The sequence below is a fragment of the Ipomoea nil genome, unplaced genomic scaffold, assembly GCF_001879475.1.
Source record: "Ipomoea nil cultivar Tokyo-kokei standard unplaced genomic scaffold, Asagao_1.1 scaffold3321, whole genome shotgun sequence".
Taxonomy (NCBI): Eukaryota; Viridiplantae; Streptophyta; class Magnoliopsida; order Solanales; family Convolvulaceae; genus Ipomoea; species Ipomoea nil.
The window spans coordinates 6,803,324-6,823,884 of record NW_017619749.1 but is presented as its reverse complement, the minus strand read 5'-3'; the positions used below and the strand labels follow the sequence as shown (position 1 = coordinate 6,823,884).

Here is a 20,561-nt window from a genome sequence, read left to right as displayed (position 1 = left end):
TAAAGACGATGTAATACAATTGAAGATAAAAATTCTTAGAAAAAAAAAGTTGTCAATTCTCTATTTTGTAAATTAAGAATCAAAATAATAATTTTTTAAATACTCATATACTATGTAAAATTTTAATAGAGTTTGATGAGTTAAAATTGTAACCTTTTGAAGAGTTAAGAGATATACTACAATGATATTAAAAAAAAAAAAAAAGTACTGTAACAGTTAGTATGAAATAATTGATAGCCCCCTTTTCCGTTAAACATGCATGTAGAGGGTACGTGGATGATAATTGGCCACAAAATTAGATATTTAGATATTGACCATCCATATCACTCCATTATGCTTAATTTGCATCATTATATTGATGTGCTTCAAAGATCTCAAACGAGATATTGTCTTCAAAAAACATATTATTACAAACAATTGATTACCCACTAATTAATGTCACATTTCTTCTCCTCCCAAATGTGACATTTCTTCTTTTCCCAAATGTGACATTTCTTAACACGACAAGTGATCATTGATTGTTAAAAAATAATTTATTTCTATTTTTATTCTTATTTTTACCAATTAAAAGAGTATATACCAACCAACAATGTTATAAGTTTGACTCTCAATAAGGACAATTTATTGACTTTCTTGATTTGAGCCAATCAACTATGAACAATCTAAATTGATTTATTTTCTACCCAAAAAAAGTACATGTCAACGAACAAGAATCTTATATTGTGTCCCCATTATTTTCTTTGAGAAAAATATATTTATTTAATGAAGTTTTCAATTTTATAATCATCATTGTTTTTGTTTTTGTTTTTGTATTTAAATATCTCCAAAATTCAATCATTAATCCCATCATTAAAAAAATTAATTAAAATTAAACCGACTCTCACTACAAGTTGAACTTGAAATCTTATGATAACTAAACTAATTATCCAATTAACTTGACTAGAGCTGCCTTATGTTGCATGTTAATTTCACACAACACTAAATTGATTATTTGTACAAGAGTATATGGAATACCATGCATAAACCTATAGGGAGTATAAAATGAGAGTACGAATTGGGAGTACATGTAAAAGGAAAATATTATCTGTACTCCTATTTTCTATTCTCAACTTTTACTCTCACACACAAAATCTTGATATAACACTTATATTGAGATTCATATAAAAAAGTAATTCATTATAATTCGCCACATAATGGAATAAAATTTAAAAAATCTAATTATATTTGGGACTCTATATAATAGATCAGAACTCCATGTAAAATTACTCATAATTGATAGCCCCTTTTCCGTTAAACATGCATGCAGAGGGTATGTCATACGTGGATGGTAATTGACCACAAAATTAGATATTTAGATTTTTATTTTTATTTTAGTTGAGAATAAGAACAAAATTAGATATTTAGATATTGATCAGAACACGGCAAATTATTACGTGGACTCACGTCCATTTTGTAAGGTGGGTTCGGGTTTAAAAATACACAATTATATTTATATATTGAATTTTTATAATTTTGTATATTAAATATTTATCATTTTCATACACAATTTACATACTAAATGTTCACAATTCAAATTATGAACACTTAATATGTAAATTATAAACATTCCGTATGTAAATTCTGTATTTTGAACCCGGTTCCTTGCCATGGTATAAATGCTGCATATGCCATAACACTCCATTATATTTATGCTTCATTTGTTTATGATTTGCATCATTATATTGATGTGCTTCAAAGATCTCAAACAAGATATTGGCCCTATTTGGTTTAAAGTTCTACTACATGTACTCCTAAATTTTACTCTCTCACTTTTACTCCATGACAGGACAAACAAAGATTAGATATTCTCATCATGTGAGTCCCAAGAAATGTGACTACATCAAGAATTTGTGAGAGGGAGTACAAATTAGGAGTAAGAAATGGGAGTCCATGTAGTATTTTCCTTTGGTAAAATATATAGTTGGCTTATCAGCTAATTTTAGCTTATTTGACCACTATTAATTGTTTAACTTCAAAATGCAAAAATTTTAAAAGCTGCTCAAAACAACTTTTTCAATTAGCTTTTTGAGAAAAGAAATTATACCAAACAACTATCAACTAAAATCAAACACTTTTCTACAATCAGCTAATATTATCAACTAGTTATATTCTCTAATTAACCCAATCAGCTAACAGCTATTAGCAAATAACCATTTACCAATCAGGGCCATAATAGTATGTGTTTTGCAAGAGAAAAGAAAACGAATTTAGTAATTTTATTAGTGCAGATAGATCACCTTCTACATGTTACACAGTCTACAGCCATGCCAAATTATATATATTATTCATCATGTGAAATGGCCACCAACTGCTTCCCAACATTGTGACCAGAAAAAAGGCCAACCAGAGCAGCAGGGGCACTTTCAAGACCCACAGCTACATCCTCCACATATGTAACCTTTCCTTCCTTTATGCATGGCAGGATTATCTCCAGATATTTTGGATACAGATGATAGGAGTCAACTACTATAAATCCTTCCATGCGAATCCGTTTCGAGATGAGGCAAAATAAGTTGTGAATACCTTCATGTTTTTCAAGATTGTATTGCGAGATCATTCCACACACAGCGATGCGCCCATGAAGGTTCATGGTGGGAAGCACTGCATCCAGCATCTTTCCCCCCACATTCTCAAAGTAAATATCAATTCCATTAGGGAAATACCTAATCAAAACAAGACATATATGTGTTGGCAATATAATATAATGTTATCATATCTGTAACAATGCACAAGCATATATAGGATATCTTTCAAAACAAAACAAAAATGATTATATTCATCAAATAAGATCATTGAAACCCTATAGTGAATGCAATCTCATCAAACAATATACTTATATACACTAATCTTCACTTTAAAGCTAGGACAATACTTTTCTCTCTTCAAACAAAATTTGAAGTATTGAACTAACTGACCTTTTCAAAGTGGCATCCAAGTCCTGCTCCTCTTTGTAGTTAAAAGCTTCATCAAACCCAAATTTATTCTTCAGCAGATCAACCTTAACATACAGGCCGGAAAACCAAAATATTAATCGAATATAATAGAGCAAATTGAAAGCATTATATTTTGTATGGTGACATCCACAGATTTACCGTACCATTCATAATATAAAATTGATGAAACAAACCTTCTGTTTGCTTCCAGCACTACCAACAACATAGCAACCAAAAAGCTTTGCTAATTGTCCAACAAGCTGACCAACAGCACCAGATGCAGCTGAAACATAAACAGTATCTCCTTTCTTGGGAGAGCACACATCGTAAAATCCAACATAAGCAGTCATACCGGGCATACCTATAATTTTTTTTGCAAATAAGACAATTAAGCTGTGATTTAATAAATTCTCACAAACAATCAAGATCACCAACCCCAAACTTACTTACTTACCGAGGAGTCCAGTGTAGTAAGAAAGAGGCACATCTGTATGTTCAATTTTAAAGAGGCCCAGCTGTGTAGAAGTGATAATGCTGTACTCCTCCCATCCAGTTATTCCCCAAACCAAGTCGCCTTTCTTGAAGTTTGGATTATCAGAATCCACGACTTTAGCAACTCCATATCCAGCAATGGGCTACATTATATTGGATGATATATAGGGATACCAGTTAATAGCTACAGGTACATTCTATTCAAGCGGATATAATTATTGTCTCGAGGCCAATTTAAAATTTCATGAATTGAAGAGAGTATTAGCTCTAAGAGTGTGCAGTGTCCTTCAATCAGCAAAAACTCTGTAAAATCTGATGAAGACATTTTAAATGGATATTTTCCATAGCAGGCAGACATAAATTTAACACTGAATCCAGGAGCAAAGTAGTATATATATATCTAGTCAATTCCTTTTCCTTCTCTGTTTCATGATCCAACTTTGGACAGGCAGAAAATCAAAATCTGTTATCCCCAAAAAAAAAAAAAAAAAAATCATTTTTTTACAATTTGAAATAACTAACAGATAAAAATATGCAGGAGCTTAGGGCCTAGAAGTCAGTTAAATTCCTCAATCCCTAAATGTACCCAAAATAATAATTGTAATAAAAGAATAGCTAGATGGGTTTAAAACGAAAAGAATGCAAATTAAAATTGGGAATTTTATTAACGTACTGATCCAGGAGTGAAAGAGTCGAAATATGTGTCGTCATGGGGTTTGGTCATGCAAGCACGCATGTAGGGGTCGCAAGAAAGATAGAGGTTCTTAACAAGAACGGCGTTGGAACCTTGTGGAACCTCCAGCTTCAGATTCCTCGTACGGATTTCCATGTCGGACTCTTTGGGATATCCGGTGACGTAGTCTTTCAGTACTATCTGCTTGTTGCTCACTTCCTCCATAGCCGCCATTTCTCTGTATGTCTCTCTCTCACTACCGATCGAGCTGTCTCGGTTGCGACGTAGAAGTATGTTCTCTCCACATATTTTTATGGGAGAGGAATTTAGCAATCATTATGGTTCCACATAATGTATATTTAGTAGATAAATAATATATATTTTTTAAAACATAAATAATGTATTTTTAGTATATTAAAAATGTATATTGATGTATTCAAAGAAAATATATTATTTTGTATAATATACATTTAATACATGCATAAATAATGTATTTTAATATATTAAAATGTATTTTTTTACGATCCATACAATAATTTGCCAAAATTAAGAAGATGGGTTTGGTTAGTCTCCTGTGAAATCTATCACGGATTCAACAATCCTTATTCATAAGAAATGAAAATATAATACTAATAAATACGAAGTAATAGTGTAATACTTTAGTAAAAAATGTAATACTTAGGAGTTAAATAATTACTTATACAATAAATGTAATACTAATTTAAGATAAATTGATTGATTGTTACTTATAAAATAAAAGATAATATTACTTATGAGAAATAATGTGATTATTTTGATAGATTTTTTTTTTTTTTTTTTTTTTTTTTGAAAAAAAAGCTGCTATATTAACTGAGCAAAGCAGAAACAAATTAAGGAGGTAACTCCCAATACATCGAATGTGCCTGCGTAAGAGCAACAGAAGCTAACGAATGTGCTACCCGGTTTAAAGTCCGAGAAATAAAAGTAATAGAGCAAGAATCAAAAGAACACATCAACCGCCTACAATATAAAAGAACTAAACTATCATATGAGCGAATACTAGTCGAATGGGAGGAAAGATGTGATAGAAAATATAATACTTCTAAATCAAGATTATGATTTTTATGATGATATTTGTGAGACAACCACATATATAGGAGATTTTGTCTTTGTGTCCTATTGGATTTAATATAATACTTATTATAGGGTGTTTGAAAAATGATTTATCAGCCAAAATTTAGTTTGTTTAACCAACTTTAACTTATTTAATTAGTCAAACAATTAATATGAGTGTTTGGTAACACTAATTAGAGTAAATAAATAAATAAAAAGGGATTATTTTAGTCATGCTAAATTATGAGTTTGTGTAAACATTAAGGCCAACTAAAAAGTACAACAATACAATTCTAATACACAAAGTACTAATTAGTTCCAATGTACCACACTCACTTATCTATAATTTACATGCAAAAGTCCATAATGTTTTTGGTGCATTTAACTTTGTATATATTCAGTACAGTGTCCCATTAACATTAAATTAAATTGCACAAAATATTAATGCAACAAACACAAAATTAGTCGAATGATTATTTAGTTACATGTTTAATTCAACACCACATTATATATACTCGACATATTGTTAAGTATGAGGGTTTGAATCAATGTCTTGAAGTGAATATATGAATTATTTGTGAAAATAAATATAGATGATAGTGCTAAGATCAGAGGTAACAAAGGATGACAATAATAATGAGTTGATTTATTCGAGATACATAAGAAAATGGCTTGGAGAAGTTAATTGTCATATTGGAGTTGTCGCGAGTTTGGTTGATAAGTTTTGAACAATTTGCTATGGAATGACAATTTGTTGAGAGAAAGGGTGAAGAAGATTGAAGTTGCAAATTGATCGAGAGAATTTGTTATTGCAGATTGAAGCGGCAAGAGGAAGAAGATTGATCAAAAACATTAAACCCTCGGAGGTGAAGCCGCTTGTACACTGCTTGCATCAAGTTGTGCAATCCCTCCTCCGACTGTTAAGTCTATATGCAGTTGACACTTTCTATATTCATTTAGTTGTTCTAAATGTATTTCTGTAGAATAGTGCAGCTTTTGTTGTAACTTCCTGTTACTTCTTTTCTTTTGTAAACTATTTATAGTCTCCGGTTTATTCATTAATAATATAAAACAATTACTTCAATTTATATCCTTATATGGTATTAAGTGTCTGAATCTATTAAGAATTTTTTTCCTTTTTCTTTCTCTTCTCCTCTTTTATCAATAGCCTCCAGTACTCCTTCGTCACGTGGTGTTGTTGCTCCTGCAATCACCAACGAAGTTGTTCAGCTTAATGCTCCACATTATATTGCGACATCATTCCACATTAAAAATGTATAAAGATACTTTTTCTTTTAAAATAATGTCCGAGCTGAGAATTTTTATTAAGTAAACTATTTTATAAATTTTTGTCTTACCATGTTGAACAATTATTTAGAATTGAAATATCAAAGGAGAGATTTAAAAAAAGAAACTTATTTTTCACAAATTTGCGTGAGAGGCCGGCTTTTCAATTTGCGAAAGGAGGTCTGCCATGCAATATCAACCACATGTAAGTTATATTCTTATCCATATACTTAATTGACAATAAGTCTTTTAGGAGTAGTTAACTCCATTTTCAACACATTTTTTTTGTAATAACTTGTAAAGAGGAACAACCTTAACCATGTGTGACGACGATATATGACCACCACCAATTTTTGGACATACCATATCGTAACTACTGCGGCTCATTATTTCCACTCATAATAACAACCTTCAAATCTCTTCATTCTTGGATACTCAAAATACGCCTAATACTCCATGAACCATCAGGCATTAGACTTTAATTTATTATAAGTACATGCATGATCTGAGTTGTAATTAATAAATTAGTTGCCGGGGATTAATTAAACTGATTAATATATTCCACAAAGCATTAAATTAAAGCAGCACCCACACCCATCTTTGAAACCCTTCCACCCACCTCCATCTTATTGGCCGGCCGGGACCCGAACAATAACCATCAGCTACTCCTGTATATGTGTGTACCATCATAACTAGGATGTTATTCAATTAATTTTAAACTATAATTCGCCAAATTGGAATTATTATTTGTAAATTTGTTGATCAAAATTTGTAGGAGTTAATTGGATGGAAATTACCATATACCAAAATGGTGGATTTTTTGTCTACTTATTAGGTGTTAGACGCTATTTCCGTCCAATATTAGGTATTGATCAGAAATTTTGAAGGTAAATTTTTCTGATCTCGATATTGGTTGAAATTAAAGTCGAATTTCGTCGTAATAAAACTGTTACCGTCTAATTTTCGTTGGTCGTGAATTGCGAGATTTCTTGCCATGCCGGATAAAATCACCTAATTTTTTGAGACAAATATTTAGTACATTTGTACATGGTCCACTATTCTTCCACTTGAACTACTGTAGTATGCAACCAATTTCAACGTATAATGTCAACAGGGGTAGGCCTATTTGACCTTGAAGTATGAATACGTCTCCCATCTACACGCATATGTATTGACCTGCCTTGCTACAGTGCTACACCAGAATTTTTATTTTTATTTTTAACAAAAACAAAAACAAATTGCTGCTATCTCATAATCAAATTAGGCTCTATTTCATTAAAAAAAAAAAAGAAAGAAGTATATATATATATATATATATATATATATATATATATATATATTAACTATAACAAACTATATATAGAAGTATATAACTATGGACGAGCTTTTAGTTTGTCACATGAACATGCCTTATAAGTATTAATTATTCTCTTTTAACTATAAAAGCTATACCCCTTTATAGTAAATTAAAGGCATATGGAATCTAGATGGTACATGTGGCAATATACACAAAAAAATATATTATTATTATTGTGACAGTAGTTTTTCTTCTAATTGAAAATTTGAAGTTGTTATCTTTGTTTACTTATTTCTTTGTTAATAGCAATGTAACTGAAACTTGACTAGCTTCATCACGTACTAATAATTAAGCAAAAATTACTGTTTGGATGAAGAAAAAAAATGATAATTTTCTAGCTAAGCTAAAGTATAGATTAATACAGCAATAATGTATTTAAATGAGAAAGTTAGGTGTGGATGGGTAAGCAGTGTTCAACAGTTTAGTATAAAATGCTATAATTTAATTAGTCAACATTAATTTGGTCATCAATTATTATTTCTTCAATTTCAGTTACCTAAGCACAATATATTGAAATTGTGTCAATTTGTTGGTTCAAAAAGCAATTAATAATTAAGGAATTGAAGAGGATTGAAAGTAGTCAAGTTCACATTAAGAGGTACTTTTTTCTGATTCTGAAAATTAAGGATTACAGAACATAAGTGGATGCAAGGCCAGGCTCGCTACATGCAGCCACGGGCTCAGGCAACAATAACTCAAACTGAAACTTATCGATACAATAATAATAATAATAATATAACATTAATTAATTATTCTAAACTGCCTTTTAGTCTTCTTCTTCTTCTTCTAAGCAAAGCAAAATTTTGCTTTAATTGTTTGGATAATGGCAGCTTAGCTTAATCGTTAATAACGGCTGAAGATACGGGGACATGCAGCATTGGTGCAGGAAGCTTCGGCTGGACGGCCGTTGTAGGTGAGCTTAACGTCGTCCACCGTTATCCCGCTGCACGGCCGGCTTTTGCTGCACTGTAACTCCACGCCCACCTCCGTCGCCGACGTCCCGTGGATGTCTTCAAACGTTATGCCGCTGATCTTAATCCCCGACGACTGGTGGGGGCAGTTCTCGTTATGGGGACAGTAGTTCTGGTCAATGATGATGGGGTTGTGGACGTCCACCATGGTTGCGCGCTGGAAAAGAACGTTTCTCACATACCCATTGCTCGGCCTCGCCCACGTCTTGATCCGAACTCCGTTCTCCGTTCCGGTGAACTGAACGTTCCTCACCTTCACGTTTTCCACCCCCGCCTCCTGCGCAGACCACCCTAGACTCCCAATACTGCACAAAAATGCAACATAATGAAGTTAACCAGAAAGTTACAAGTTGGACTACTGGCCTGAACAATTTATATTATTAGTTTATTTTTACTCAATTTATACTCTCTTAAGTAACTTCGGGTTTCTCTGATCACTTTGTACCTTATTCCGTGGCCGGGGCCGCAAGCGATGCTTTGGACCAATAGGTTGGTGGTGCCGGGGCCAATGGAGATGCAGTCATCGCCCGTGCCTATATTGGAATTGGTGATGGTAACTCCGGAGGAAGACTGGACGTGGATTCCGTCGGTGTTGGGGCTGTCTTCCGGGGCAGAGATCTTCACTCCTTGTAGCTTGGCGTTACGGGTGCCACGAATCAAAATATGGAACTTTTGGCTGTTTTGTGAAGTTAGTCCCGTGATAGCCACATTGTCAGAGTCGTAGATAGCCAGTGTCTGCGAAAACAAATAAATTTTTTCATTTAGTTTATATATGCATGCATGTATTTCAAGAGTAAGAATGAATCCATATATATATACCGTAGATCCCTCAGGGCAGCCACCCTTGCCGTGGTTTTTGCAGTTCCAGAGAGAGGAACCTTGGGCGTCAAGGGTTCCGCCGATGATGGAAACGGCGGTGACCCTGTTGAACTTGATCCAAGCATCGGAATGCCCAATCACATTATAGTCCGACGGGGCCAGAAGCGTTCCGCTGATCTGCAACGTGATGCCATTCCTGTTCCCGCATTTCTCGCCGCGAAACAGCACGTTGCGCAGCAAGAACTCCCCACGCGGCACGAAAATGGTGGCCGGCCTGTTCAACTCACACGCCGCATCCCAGGCCTTCAAAAAGGCGGCGGACGAGTCAGTCCGGCCGTCCGCCTTTGCCCCGTAGCTCTCCACGTTGTACATGGCATTAGCCACCGTGGCCGCCGCCGCCGCAGCTAAGAAAACTAAGGTCAAAGCAAGTGGGAAATACGAAACTCTACGACCCATCTTTTCTTTAATTACGAAAAAGACAAGGGATCGGAATTGAAGTACTGGTGTTAATTAATGGTGATAGGAGTGATGATGAAGCTAAAGGGAGTGTTTGTTTGTGTATAAATAGGGGCCGTGAATGGAAGTTTGGTCATGGAAATTGTTGCATTTGTCAACGTACAACGAACGACCATCATCTGTTTGCTTTTTTAACGATTTAAACCTTTTTTCTTTCATGGGTAGAAATGTTAGTTGGTTTGACGCTAACATGGATAATGGGCAGGTATATATGACAATTTGGTTTGGCTCCACAATGTCAGGAGAAATTTGAGGCAATTATAAACCTTATTCATTTATTATTTATTCTAATTACTGTGTGGCCCGGTAGAATTGAACAAATTCAATAATGAAGTTATATTTTAATAAAATTAAAATTAACAGTCAAAACTCAAATTTCGTTGGTAGTTCCTCAAGCACTGCACACAGCGTATGGGGATAGGACTTAGGACGTAGTCGTTACCAATCCAACGAAAAAACTGCCACCCACTTTGAAAATCTTAATCTTAATTATTTGGAATTAAGAGTAAGTAATACCAACTTACCAAGTAGTATATAACAGTAAGTATGATGTAGTTACAATTATTAAGGTATTTAAAGGATACGTATATAAACATTAAAAAAAAAAAAGTATTCCCTCTTTTTAAAAACGTATTTATTTACGAAAAAACATAAACTACTATTGAATGTATATTTTGGATAAAGTTGTCTTATGACCTTAGCCAACAAATGATCACAAGGCCAACAGGCAGCTTTTATAAAGAGTTGAACTTGAAATCGTATGATTATCAAATCAATTGTACGTCACTTATTCCCTCTTTTTAAAATTACCCTCCGATAATCAGTTTTTGATCTGAGATTATAAGTTATGGTATATAAAATTAAATAAGAATAATCCAATAAGACTATAATTACAAGCGTAGGGGGCGGGGATGAAGACCCACTGACCACCATTCTAAAGATTCAGCTCTGATCTCTGCGGCTCCTTCGTCTTCTTCAATTCGATACGACTTTGGTTGTTAACGTTTCACTTAATTTGCAACTTTGGATAGACCTAACTACCTTCAAATAGTCAATAGTAATTAATATTGGATGCTTTAGAAACGGCAGTAACATTGTATTGTTGACTCTATATATAGTTTTAATTAGCGACTTAGCGTTAAACTAACTCAGCTTATGTCGTGCACAAAATGGTGGCCATACCCCTAATATGAATATATTATTAAGATTATGGTTATAAGTTATAACAATATAAATAAATATAATTGCCTTATTTTGTACAAAATTAATTGATGTAAACCTTATTATTATTTTATATTTATTATATATGGGAGAGGTTGGACAACATCAGATAAATTAAGAAGTTTGAGTGATGTAAGAAGTGAAGAAATAATATTTGGCTGGCCTCCGATTTCAAACTTAAAAAGAAAAAGAAAAATCAACGAGAAAAACAATTGTTTAAATTAATAATCTAATCTAAGATAACTTATAAAACTAAGGAATAAGGGTCAAATAGGCCATCGAACTGCACTCAATAATGCAATTAGGCCACCGAACTTCAAAAAGCTACAATTGGGTCCCTGAACTAACAAATTCTATTCAATTAGTCTAATTTGTAGGTTTCCAAGTTGTTAGCAGGTTAGCTCTTTTCAAAAAAAAAATTAATTATTATTTAAAATAATTATTTAATATTAATAATTAAAATTAAAAAAAAAAAAAAAAAAAAAAAAAAAAAAAAAAAACAGAGATTGACACGCCGGAGACGAAGAAGGTTTCTTCGTCTCCGGCCATGGAGACGGAGAAATCTTCTTCGTCTCTGGCTGGAGACGAAGATATTCTTCGTCTCCAGCCAGAGACGAAGAATATCTTCGTCTCCATGGCCGGAGACGAAGAATATCTTCGTCTCCATGGCCGGAGACGAAGAGACTCTTCGTCTCCGGCCATGGAGACGAAGAGTTTCTTCGTCTCCGGCAATGGAGACGGAGTTAACTTCTTCGTCTCTGGCCGGAGACGAAGGAACCTTCTTCGTCTCCGGCCAGAGACGAAGAAATTAACTCCGTCTCCATGGCCGGAGACGAAGAAGGTTTCTTCGTCTCCGGCAGACGGTATCTTTTTTTTTTTTTTTTTTTTTTTTTTTTTTTAATTTTAAATAAGTATTTTAAATAATAATTTTTTAAAAATATTATAAATTAGGGGTGACCTGCTAATAACCTCCAAAACCTACAAATTGGACTAATTGAATAGAATTAGTTAGTTCAGGGAGCTAATTGTTGCTTTTTAAAGTTCGATGGCCTAATTGCATTATTAGGTGCAGTTCGATGGCCTATTTGACCCTTATTCCTAAAACTAAATACATTGTATACTCTTGAATTATGTCTATATTTTGCCAAAAACTTGTGTGAGAACATTTCACATATCAAATATAATACTTATACAGGAAAATGTTTATTAGTTATATGAGAACATGTTTAATACTAATAACAAAAAAGAAAAAAAGATGTTTATTTTTTTGTTAAAAGGAAAATTTCAAGAAAAAAGAGATGGAGCCAGAACCCAGAATTGAAGCAACAGACGAATGTGAAGTTGAAGTAAAACGTATAGTAGTATACAATACAATAAATATATGGAATTCCTAAATATATTCCAAAAAGCAATCATGGCATAATTTAAATCCCAAATTAAAGGCTTTCATTATGCAGTAAATCAAGACGCATATGAAATTGTCAAACTATAGTGCTCCACTTTCTGCTTTACTTTCTACTTTCATCCTCCCTCTTTGTGAACATTTTGACTACATTATCGCCCAATTAGTATTTTTCAATATAATTAATTACGCTGTTACTGTACGTTTAATTTCTGCATTTTTCATTATTTTAAACATGCACTTGCCTACACTTCTACTACGCTAGCTTCAACTAACCACTTTAAAATATTAATTTTTTAAATACGTAGGTGATCTCAACTTCTCCAAACTAATTCTAAGCCCAAGCCACAAGACCCGTCCTACTGCATATAAATTACAAGTCATGCAATCAGTCCATCGATCAAACCTTAAATAATACAGAATAATATTTTTATTTAGAGTATTCATAATTCAAACTTTATTATTAAAAAAAAATTGTTTTGTTTTAATTCAGTTAGGCAAGTCTTTGAAATCGACTTCAAATTTTAATAATTGTGTGCTTGCTAATGTTATGTGCTACTATTGAGGCTCACATGTCTTCTGTGACCTTGAACCGTACCCCTTACAGTATGAAAAGGAAAACAGGTATTCAATCGTCACAATATAAGTTTGTTATGTCATCATACTGTACTCTAGATGCTAGAAGTTAATCCTATCATGTGCTTCGTATTCCTAGCGTGTAAGCATATTGAACTATTCGTGAGTATTTTTCGAGTACTATTGACCGTTACAATGCACTATGTGTTTATAACTACTTTCTCAACCTATTGAAGTACAAATGAGTCAATATCACTTTCACTAAAACTCGATCTCACAACCTCTCATATTGAACTACTCGTTAGTATAATTATCCAAGTTTGATTCAATAAATGTTTAAATTGATCCGATCAATTATTGTTGAATTGAGTACCAACTATAAAATAGTTTGAGTAATTAATCAATTCAAACTTGAGTATCTTAATAATTGGCTTGAGTAATCAAGCTTTATAAAAGTATATAATATAGAAAATTTTATACATCGTGATATATAAGTGCTATAATCAATGGAGCATTGGATCACCACAACTCATCACCTCAAACATGACACGTCCTTTTTCTACAAATTATGTTTATTATAATTTTCATAAAAGGACCTTACTTTTATTTTGCAGTCCAAAGAGTTAATATCCCACCAGAGATTCAATTCTGTGACCTTCTCTCGAAGGAAGTCACAGATGTGTCATTTGAGCACAAGGTGCTTGGCAAAAAAAAAAAAAAAAAAAAAACTTAATTTAGCTAAAATTTTAATTTTTGAAAACAAATCTAACTTTAAGATTTAAGTATTTGAGTTGGACTGGATTACACACTTCATACTCCACCTCTGGTTTAATATGGTCTTCAATGGCCATCTTTCTGCCACCCACATTACTAGCTAGCTATATATACAAACATGTATGTATGTCCCGATTTAATTTCGATTTGAACTCTGATCTGATTACAACTTACAAAAGCAAACTACACGGATGAAATTATAAAGCTGTTCACCCCAGGGAAAAAAAAAACCATTTATTCTTTAAATTCGAAGTGATAAATTATGTATTTAATTCGAAATTTTAAATAATAACACTGATAAATTAAAGGATCTGTGCTGCCCAGTAAGGTTAGTTGTTTAATTATATTACCTCCTTGTCCGATGTATCAAGAGTACGTGTTGAACAATTTTGGCAGTGATGGATATATTAAGTATGGGCTCGGGACGAACCGACCCGGGAAGGCCGGCGCGAAGGCCTACGGAGGCCCCGTATGAGGCCGACCAAGGCCTCGGCCTACGGCGAGGCCGACCAAGTCCTCGGCCTACAACCTCGGTCGAGGCCTACGTGGGCCTGGAGGCACAAGATGGCCCCGGGCACTCGCATTGATCCGGTCAACGCGTGATCCAACTGCCCCGCGAGAATAGGGGGGCGGTTGGGAGTCTTGGCTAGTATAAAAGGATTAGTTAGTGTCTTGCCTAAGGACATCTACTTATTATTATTACAACATTTCACCTTGTAACCCTTCTACAACTATTATCAATACAAAGTTGTCCCCGCGACACGCATCTTCCCTATCCCTTGTTTATCGGGTTTAGTGATTCGGGTCTATCCCGGGTTAATTAAATCCATCAGGCAGCCATTTCTTGTCTCCCTAATGTTTTCTGTCCTCTTATTGTTCCTCTGGTGGTGGTGTAGTAAGAGTGTTACGTTAGAGCAATTCCAAGAGTATCAAGTTTTTGTCAGGTTTTTTGTTGTCACATGGGATAGAGAAAAAGACAGAAAAACAAAATAAAAAAACAAAACAAGTTGTGAGTCAAGTTTGTAGCTCTCCTTAAGGGAAGGTCACAATATTGAACTCTGGTGGTGGAGTGCTTTTGTGTATCAAGATTATAATTTTTTTTCCCAAAATTTTTATTGGGAATACTCTTAATCTCAATTAAAAATGGGCTGCCATTGATCAGGTACATACTCTGGAAGACTTTAATGTTATTTTATGCATTTATTTATATACCATATAAATTGTACGGAATATTAAATTTGAAAAATATTTCTTACCTTTACAATTATCCTTCCATATTAGTCACTTCCGAATTAATAGCGAAAAATTATTTATTTTCATTCTTCAAAAAATATTTATTTTCATAGATTATTTGTGAGTTGGTTAATGGCTACTCACCCTAATCTAATGAAAAATATACATATCTAATCAAACGATAACAATTCAAAGAGTGACTAATATATAATGGTAATTGTAGAGATACAATCTCTAGCATGGTCTTTAATTTATTTATTTTTTTTTTTTGTAATTCAATGCATTTGTTGATGAGGTAAATAAGTTGTATTATAAATTTATAATTATTAATTAGATATAGTAATTATCAAAAAATATCAATTACTAGTCAAACAACTTTAGTATAGGTTTGAATCCTTTATCAGTTTGACGTGTCAGATACAGTTAAGATTGTCCCTACTAATAAAACCTCCTCCTCGTGCATAATGAGGTGCCTAATAAATATCTATTGTGACAATACAAAATAAAAACAAAAGTTCTATTTGACAAAATTTATAACTTATTTGTCTAATGAATTAATCAAAATATGTCATGTTATCAGAAAATAAACATGTCATATCAGCAAATAGTAAAATATAAAAGTACATATAGTATTACTTTAAAGGAAAGAAAGTTTTTTTTTTTTAAAAAAAAACTAAATATTTATGAAGTATATAAAGCGCTCATTATTAAATGTAAGGAGTAATATGAAGTGCGCAATATAAATTTGTGTACTTAATTAGTGCAGATATTTACTTATGGAGTGATTAATTTCATTCACTACTTATTAGTCACCTGCACTTATAGGCTTAATTGTTTTGATCACCCTCAACATACAGTTTACTCATAACTTATTGCTATTCTCACTCGATCTCTCATTTCCCTCTATTTAAATTCTTCATTTCTCATATTACCTCACCACCTTCTAAACAATCTCCCAACTCTGATCCCTTAATTAAGATTAAGAAAAAGAATTTTAATTTCAATGAAAATGAGGGCTGGAAGTTTCATTGCCGTTTTTATGTCGGCAGTACTATGTTTCGTGTTCTTTAATGAAGCATTAGCGGCGGCAGCTGTTACGACTTTTAATGTTGTCGACTTAGGAGCGAAACCCGACGGCGAAACGGACGCGGCCGAGATTTTTCAACGGGCGTGGTGTGCAGCTTGTCGGTCCCCGGATCCGGCCAAGATTTACGTGCCGGAGGGAATGTTTTTGATCCGGCAAGGATATTTTAGCGGCCCTTGCGAGAACAACAACATTGTCTTTGAAATTTGGGGCACCCTTGTTGCTCCTTCCGATTACAACGTCATCGGCAATGACAATAACTGGCTGGCGTTTGAACATGTCGATGGAATTGCCATCCGCGGCGGCAAACTTTACGGCCAAGGCGCCGGCCTCTGGGCTTGTAAGGATTCCGGCAAGAAATGTCCCAAGGGCGCAACGGTACGTCTGTATATTAATTAACATCGATCTTCCCTAGCTTCAAAAATCACCTATACCACCATATATTACATTTCTTCCTTCTTCTTTTTTTTTTTTTGTTTTTTTTTTTTTTAGAATATGACAGTTACATTTTTTTTGGCTAGTGGTGGAAGTGGGGGAGTTTTTAAAACTTTTACTACACACTATCACTTCTAATAAAGTATATATTGTTAATAAGGTATTAGTTGATACTTGACAATGTTTAATGTAAATGTTTAATTTTAATTGAAACAATTTTTTGGGTCTTATTTATTATGTAGTAGTTATTAGTGAAATATAATAAAAATGACAACTTGTAATCCAGTTTGTTCTCTTAGAACTGTTTATTGACCTTTTTTATTTGATTCGATCACAACTATATATAGACAATTTAACTTTATTTACCTTATAAATCATAGTGATATATAATAATAGTGTTATATTTTGACAGGATAATAATTTTTTTTTCCAGGCCATATTAATTATATTCTAGTACATTGGAATGTTAAGGACTCGAGAATAACAACAATATAATGAATATATGGAGTCCAAACATTTGACCAAAAACATACAAAACCCAATAACTGATCAGAATAAAAGTGTTAGGTTGTATAAAACCTAGCTAGCTTTCACGGAAATGACAAAAGGAGGCAGTGATGGATTATATTACGTAAACCTCTTTAACGGTTTCAATTCTTTATTGTCAGATACTAAAGTTGTTGGTCCACTTTTGTTTCTATCTATTCTTGTTTTTGTACGGAGTAATAATTTCTTTGTTTTTTGTCCTCAACGTATGTGACATTACAGAACTTGAGAATTACAAACGCAAAAAACGTTGTCGTCACTGGGTTGCTTTCCTTAAACAGCCAAATGTTCCACGTCGTGGTCAACCGGTGCAGTAGGGTAACGATGCAAGACATTGAAATCAAGGCCTCCGGAGACAGTCCCAACACAGATGGAATTCACGTTCAATTGTCATCTGATGTTACTATACTCAACTCTAAAATAACAACTGGAGATGACTGCATCTCAATTGGACCGGGTACAAAAAACTTGTGGATGGAAAATATTTTATGTGGACCTGGACATGGTGTTAGGTACGTAAAATTACATACCTATCTTATTAATTACAAACATTACTAGTACAGTATTACATTTTTATCTTGACTTGACTGGTCATCTGATCTCAAGAAGAGTCACTCATTAATATTATGCGGGCAAATGGGTATATATTAGTAGCTAGTTATATATATGTGTTTGTTTGTTGAAGCATTGGGAGTTTGGGCAAGGACTTAAAAGAAAAAGGGGTGCAGAATGTGACGTTGAAAAGAGCTACGTTCAAGAACACACAAAATGGAGTGAGAATAAAAGCTTGGGGTAGACCAAGTAATGGGTTTGCCAGAAAAATCGTTTTCAAAGATATAAAAATGACCAATGTCAAAAACCCCATCCTCATCGATCAAAACTACTGCCCAGGCAACAAAAATTGTCCGGGTCAGGTAACAAAATTACTTTAATTTCCTGGCTACATTTTATCTAGCTACTATATATATATTAACTTAAAATTTGTTTGTTACAAACAGGCTTCGGGAGTGAAAATTAGGGACGTAACGTACCAGAACATTAAGGGAACGTCTGCAACAAAGGTAGCGGTGAAGTTCGATTGTAGCAAGAAGAACCCTTGCAAGAAAATAAGAATGAGAAACATAAAGCTGAGGTTCAAAAAGAAAGGGGCTACAGCTTCTTCTTCTTGTGCATACGCTGCGGGAAAGACTTATGGCCAAATCCAGCCTTCCAGTTGTCTCTAGATTTTGTGGTTTAATTTGTACTTGAGATTGAAAATTTTTTTATGGTATAAATATATGTTGAGTTTACTTTTAATTTGGATCAGTTCAAAGTGAGACAAAAAAGTTAATTGATGATATATTGTACGGACAAAATAAATAATGAGTGAATGAGAATTTGATTATTAAAGTAGACATATTATTTGAGTTTAAAAATGAAGTTGGGAATATTTATCTTCTACTTCCTGTCCTGTGTACCATATATTCTATCTTACATATCACATGATATGATGTTCGGAGGTGCAATCACGCCATGGGCGAACGTGGATGAGCTCACTTCCGTCGTCAGCTTGCATTGTTTATTAACAATGGAAATCTATGATTAATTCATTAATCACTCCTAAGCTATACTCTCGCCTTTGTCCTCGGTTTCCATCATTACGCTTTCGATCTGCTAACATGTACAATTCCCATACTCAATTATCAACTTCCCTAATCCCTTCTAATTAATTAAATATCATTAATTACACATCATATTCCATGATTTATCTTTTTCACCAATATTCAATACATAAATTGTGAGTTGAAGGGCCGAAGTTAGTTTCAAATTCAAATTTATAAATATCATCAGATATGTTCACAATGTATATAAAGCAAATCAGTGCAACGAGAAATGTTTTGTATGAATTTTATTAGGAAAAAACAACAATTAAGAAATACGCATTAGAAAGTCAGAGCAATTAAGATTCAATATCTATTTTGTATATTGATGGTTGTAATTAATTATGTGAAATATATGGAAAGAACATGTGATTATGTATTAAATTAAATTGATAAATGACTTTTAGCCTTTTAAGTACAAGGTAAGAGTAGCCAAGGGGTGTTATTACAAGATTCAAGCTAAGATAGAATCATAGAGACAAGAGAGTATGTCTAGCTTATTATATAAGAGATCAAACTCAAATAGCTAACAATTAACTTTTATACATACTCATGAAATATAAGTGAGACGGTTTGAATTGTCTTTTTTAAATTAATAATAAATCTTGAATTTAAGACTTGAAAATACAATTACTTTGTGGGTGATAGACATCATTGTCCAGTAATAAAGAGGTGGTGCATTATATTACTAATGCAAATGTGGAGTGGCCTCCTAGCTTCCTAGGCCTAATAATAGCTAATCTTGGATCTTCAAGTTAAATGAATTGATTGGATTGACATCTCATAAGCTATGATCGTTTAGTCCATCTAAGTCAACTTAGTCACATTATATTGCTTGTGATAAAAGGAGGATTAATCGCCAACTCTAACTCAACAGTTTGTGGAGGAACTTCGTTACATTGGTTCCTCAGTTCCTCGTGTCACATCATTTACAAGGGTATATATTACCTTTTAATGATGTTTAATCCTATTAACTTATAACCTCAGACTAGATAGTTAATTACATGTAATTGTAGAAAAAATACAATTATATTATGATATATATATATATATATATATATATATATATATATATATATATATACTCTGATTGGGCATAAGAGCTAGCTATCCATATGTAAATGATATCTAACAATTGTCGGCATGGACAGTTCAACTGGTCATAGAGGTGAAGTTTGGAAAGAATGATCAGGAATTGAGTCTCACTAGCGTCAGTGTGGGAGCAACCTCTCAAAGTGAGACGGCTCCTTATGCGCAGTAAGCAAAGGTCTGGCCTCTGTGGTTCATGTTCAGTTGAGTTATCATGATTTACATCCTCTCAAATGCTCTGTGGGGCCGGGGTGTAGGGCCCTTAGGGTTGAGGTTCAACCGTTCAACTTCAACCTTTTGGAAAGAATGATATCTAACAATTGGAATAAATTAAACATGGTAATATGCGGGCAGTGCTGCGTTTTTCATGGATCTGATGTCT

The 20,561-nt window shown here is 33.5% G+C and overlaps 3 protein-coding genes across 3 annotated transcripts; 1 reads left to right on the top strand and 2 right to left on the bottom strand.

Annotated features, from left to right (window-relative positions):
* Window positions 1-2,236: 2,236 nt before the first annotated feature.
* Window positions 2,237-4,426, bottom strand: LOC109170276 (2-alkenal reductase (NADP(+)-dependent)-like). Its single transcript, XM_019319312.1, has 5 exons — window positions 4,138-4,426; window positions 3,427-3,607; window positions 3,167-3,333; window positions 2,955-3,037; window positions 2,237-2,702 (listed from the first exon to the last, which is right to left on the bottom strand). Exons 1-5 carry the CDS (start codon window positions 4,369-4,371, stop codon window positions 2,321-2,323), a joined length of 1,047 nt encoding a protein of 348 aa, XP_019174857.1. The 5' UTR covers window positions 4,372-4,426; the 3' UTR covers window positions 2,237-2,320.
* Window positions 4,427-8,441: 4,015 nt separating this feature from the next.
* LOC109170274 (polygalacturonase-like) lies at window positions 8,442-10,197 on the bottom strand. Its single transcript, XM_019319310.1, has 3 exons — window positions 9,664-10,197; window positions 9,290-9,579; window positions 8,442-9,149 (listed from the first exon to the last, which is right to left on the bottom strand). The coding sequence occupies exons 1-3, from the start codon at window positions 10,117-10,119 to the stop codon at window positions 8,717-8,719; spliced, it is 1,179 nt and encodes a 392-aa protein (XP_019174855.1). The 5' UTR covers window positions 10,120-10,197; the 3' UTR covers window positions 8,442-8,716.
* A 6,217-nt stretch (window positions 10,198-16,414) lies between these two features.
* Window positions 16,415-18,673, top strand: LOC109169943 (polygalacturonase-like). Its single transcript, XM_019318858.1, has 4 exons — window positions 16,415-16,847; window positions 17,673-17,962; window positions 18,136-18,364; window positions 18,449-18,673. Exons 1-4 carry the CDS (start codon window positions 16,425-16,427, stop codon window positions 18,671-18,673), a joined length of 1,167 nt encoding a protein of 388 aa, XP_019174403.1. The 5' UTR covers window positions 16,415-16,424.
* The last annotated feature ends 1,888 nt before the right edge of the window (window positions 18,674-20,561 follow it).